General features: G+C 30.6%; 1 protein-coding gene across 3 annotated transcripts in view; it reads right to left on the minus strand.

Annotated features, from left to right (window-relative positions):
- Nucleotides 1–1,491, minus strand: part of LOC127723338 (E3 ubiquitin-protein ligase UBR5-like) — a 76,151-nt gene extending 74,660 nt beyond the window's left edge. For all 3 annotated transcript variants that reach the window (XM_052229913.1, XM_052229912.1, XM_052229911.1), the window contains exon 1: nt 1,340–1,491. In XM_052229913.1, the coding sequence (XP_052085873.1) occupies nt 1,340–1,401 (62 nt within the window). In that variant the 5' untranslated portion in view covers nt 1,402–1,491. The remainder of the gene's footprint in view (nt 1–1,339) is intronic.
- Between the last annotated feature and the right edge of the window lie 2,803 nt (nt 1,492–4,294).

Here is a 4,294-nt window from a genome sequence, read left to right on the forward strand (position 1 = left end):
AAAGATATCAAATGCAATGCTCAGAATAATATTATGAAAGTATTTTTACATTTTTAACAAGTAAGAGTGGCAAATTAGTTTATTTTAAAACAAGAAAACTATGTTTCTGTAGGGATATTATGAATGCAATGTCCATTTCCTCTGATATATTTACTTTCTGCTGAGTAACAGGAATTGGAATTTTTATGCTCTGAATAGGCATGACTTTACCTATATTTGATTTCAACAGCTACACCAAATGAATAATTTAATAGTCCCTAAACTAATTAGGCAAAAAAAATGGTATTCAGAATCATCAATTATTAGACATTTATGTTGAAGTGGTTGTTTCATAGTATACATGGTATAAGGAATTTCTAAGAACTACAAAATGTATAATCATGATAAGGGTAAACATAGTTAATTAATTTGGTAACAATGTTGTTCTGAGTTCATATTATACAGACCAGGGAACAAACAGGAGATGTACATGTAAACACTCCCTTGTGGAATTGAAAAAAAAGTTTGATTTCTTCACTTAAATAATATTTCGACATTTTGTAATGAAATGCTGCTGTAAAAATCCAGCGTTATGTTTCTGAGAGTTTGTCGAGAGATTTCATCATATCTTTACGTTGTATAGTTAAAAAAATACTACTTGTGGAAACATTTGAAGCCAAATTAGGCAAACAGCAAAACATAAATAAAAAAATGTGATTACTGAGATAATTTGCAAGAAAAAAATGAAATATAAAAATTGGAGCTCCTAAAAAGACAAAGACCAATACACCTTATCGCTATTTGTCCGCCATTACTGGACATCACACAAGTTCCCGTAAAATTTTGACGTCATAATAGAAAATATCTGACGCCACAATGGAAAAGTGATTGTTGTATGACGTCAAAAGTTCGAGCGGGACTGATTCTCGGGTCAAGCGGGATTAGCGATAAGGTGTATGAAGAAAAAAGAATTCCAAAATTCTTGTCATGAGAAACAGCTTATGTCATTTTCAAATACTGATAAATTCAAAGTTTTGCTATTTGTATAAAATATTTATCTATATTTGAAAACTATATTTAAATATGTATCTTCATGACTATAAGTATAAGAAATCATAGGTCACATTCGTCACTTCAGTCTCAATCATAAAAAATTAAAACCTTTACTGAAAAAAGTATTTGGCCAGTAACAAATTATTTCAGGGCACAAAAGACATATAGTTAACTTTAGCAATATATTTCGATGCGTAATTTACATTGACGTCAGAATACCGTAACGCGTTAAAGAGCACGTTTATTAAATTTTGATCGTTTCTTTTATCTCGAAGTGCCACAGCCTAATTACGAATAAATCAATTACCTATCGTTCAACTGGTCATCTGTTCCAGGTAAAGGATGGACTATACAATGAATGGATGTCATCACGTAATAAAAACGATAAATTATTATCTTTCTACTGGAAATTTTATGAAATTTATTCCGATTTTAAAAGTTAATTGATCTTCGCCATCTTTGAAGTAATTTCCATAAGTTAATTGTTACCTCAAATACGATTGGATAAAACATATTTACTGTCATTGGTTCCGATTGGGTAGTATTTTTATAGTTTTTCGGCATTCAAACTTTCGGATTTGTACTTACCATAAGGCCTGAAAGTTAGAGGTTATTCCGACAACATAGTAAGTAACAGGTGCTTTCAGTTTCAGTTTACTGCATATTCTTTCATAACTCAAGTTACATATGTATTTTTGTTATTTACAAATACTTCATGACACAGGGACATAATTTTCATTTCCAAATTCCACTTCTTATCTTCAAATGTAAATAATCTTCGCTAGAAAGGTGTTAAATATTGGACATATGCTGTTGTTGTCAGTCATTAACATAATTTATAGACATGTCAAGTTGTCAAACGGGAAATCTGGCTAGTTAAGTCTAACATACTTTTTTCGTTTGACTGAAGAATAAGAATTTCCTTCGAATGCAAATCAAAAGAATAAATTCTGCATTGAAGAGAGCTGGAGAAATCTGATTCTCAGAATATAGTTGAAACAAGGATTTGTATAGTACAAATCCTTGGTTGAAATAATTCTTAGACCTGTACCAGATTTCAATAGGACATCATTCATCTATTTGTGTTGAGCAGCACATATTCCAGAATAAGTTTAACAATCTGGAGGACATTATATTACTGGTACATGTACTGATGTAGTTCTATTGGAGCTTGTATTTTAAAAGCTGCTATTCGCGTTTCCTTATATATTTGACATTTCTGACAGGCATGAGGCATACTTTAAAATATAATTTCAAATTTCAAAGAATTTTAAAACTATTCAAGTACACACAAACTATAGAAATTAATTACATCTGATCATTTTTTCATGAGTAATGATTAAAGATTTTTAAAGGAGGGGGGAGGGGGGCCTAATTCATGATGATTGAATATATTATATTTTATATAAAAAAATTGGACGATTTTATACTAAAAATTATATATATATCGTGTAAACATGAGATTTTTTTGATTTTTTGGCAATCAAAGGGGGGACTGGGCATACACCCTCTACACCCCTGGATCTGAAACTGGAAATATCACTATATAGCTAATAATAACAAAATTAATTATAAAATGGACCCATTCCTCAATTATTTTTATGGGAGGTAATTCACATTAAAATTGTCACATTATTGGCAGCTTTGTTAACTGGAGACCATTGTTATCCTGTCCAATCATGGGTTTTTCACAAAACAAAAGTCTATTTGTATTCAAAGTAATGAAAAAGTTTCAGGCTGAAATTAACTTTGATAGTCTATTTGCCAATACCTGTAATTGACAGTGTAATTAGAGATCCATTTAGGAGGGACATACATTTTCATTGACAATGGAGAGCTAGTGGAAAGAGCAAATTTATCTTTGCATAATGTATGTTGCCTTTAAGTTCTTATAATCTCTTATTTACATTTTTTTTTTTTTGTTATCTAAAAACTTTTGATACCATTAGTTATTTTTCACTAAATATTGGTTAAACCTCTGATTTATCATATTAGCTGATCCTGCTTTGCATTTGGTTGAAGGCAATTTTGTCCTGTATAGAACCAGTGTACGATTGACAAAGGGTAGCAATTTGTGTTGAAAGTGTGTAATCAAATCAGTAATAGGCAAATGGACTATTGATTACTGTTAATTCTGAAATTATTGTGGCGTTTTTATTTTTGCGAAAATTGCAAGATATTCATTATTCATAGTCACTTGCTTAATTTATTAGTGGACCATAGGTTGACCTGTGGATGAACTTTTGGATGTTTGTGTCATTGGGTTGCTGTCTCATTGACTTATACCACACAAACAAGCAAATGATAAAGAAGACAGAAATTAACAAGTCCTGTCCTTCCTCAGTTAAGACAGGAAATCGAAATTTACAACAATTGAGCTTACCCTTTTGGATCACCTGAGATCAACGTTTTTTTGTGGGGGTTTATGTTGCTCAGTCTTTAGTTTTATATGTTGTGTTTTGCATACTGTTGTTTGTCTTTTAGCAGTCAGGGATATAACTCTATAGGGTTATTACAGAAAATAACTTGCATGTGTTATTACAGATACTTTTATGAGTTGTCTACTCTTTAATCCTTAAATTTACTAAATCTGTAATAGCATATGTTTGTTATTTGTAAAATAAATCATAAATATTTTTATTTTTAGTGGGCTCTAGGGAACTCTTGAAACTTTGCGCAGAAACTAAATGCATAGCCTTGATAACTAACTATAAATTTAGATTAATACATTTTTCATTAACCATGGTAAATCAATGAGACAAGGCTTTTAAGTGATTAACTTAGCTGTAATAACATGGCTTAGTTATTAAAGGCATGTAACTTATTAAATGAGACACTTGGGAATTACTGGGAAGCTTGCGCAGAACCTCATTACATGCTCTGATCATTACTTCTTACAATAAATTAAAATACATTGTAATTGAGCATGATCTATGTCTGAGCAAATGCTTTGAAGTGATGTAGAGAAGCTATAATAACACCCTTTAGTTATTACAGGCATATTTTTTCTGTAATAACATAGGTGTGATATGCATGATTGGCAAACTATGAACTGTTATATCTTTCTATAGTTAAGTATACATAAAGACACTAGCAATATCAATAGAACTTGTATACATTTTAACAAAACTAATGATGTAACATACATATGTTATCACAGTTCTTTGATATTTTTGTCCACAATAACAAGCATATGTTATTTTTCTCTAATAACCCTATAGAGTTATATCCTTGACTGTTTAGTCGTTTTTCACTTCTTGCC

Source organism: Mytilus californianus, unplaced genomic scaffold, assembly GCF_021869535.1.
Source record: "Mytilus californianus isolate M0D057914Y unplaced genomic scaffold, xbMytCali1.0.p SCAF_13, whole genome shotgun sequence".
In the NCBI taxonomy this organism is placed as follows: domain Eukaryota; kingdom Metazoa; phylum Mollusca; class Bivalvia; order Mytilida; family Mytilidae; genus Mytilus; species Mytilus californianus.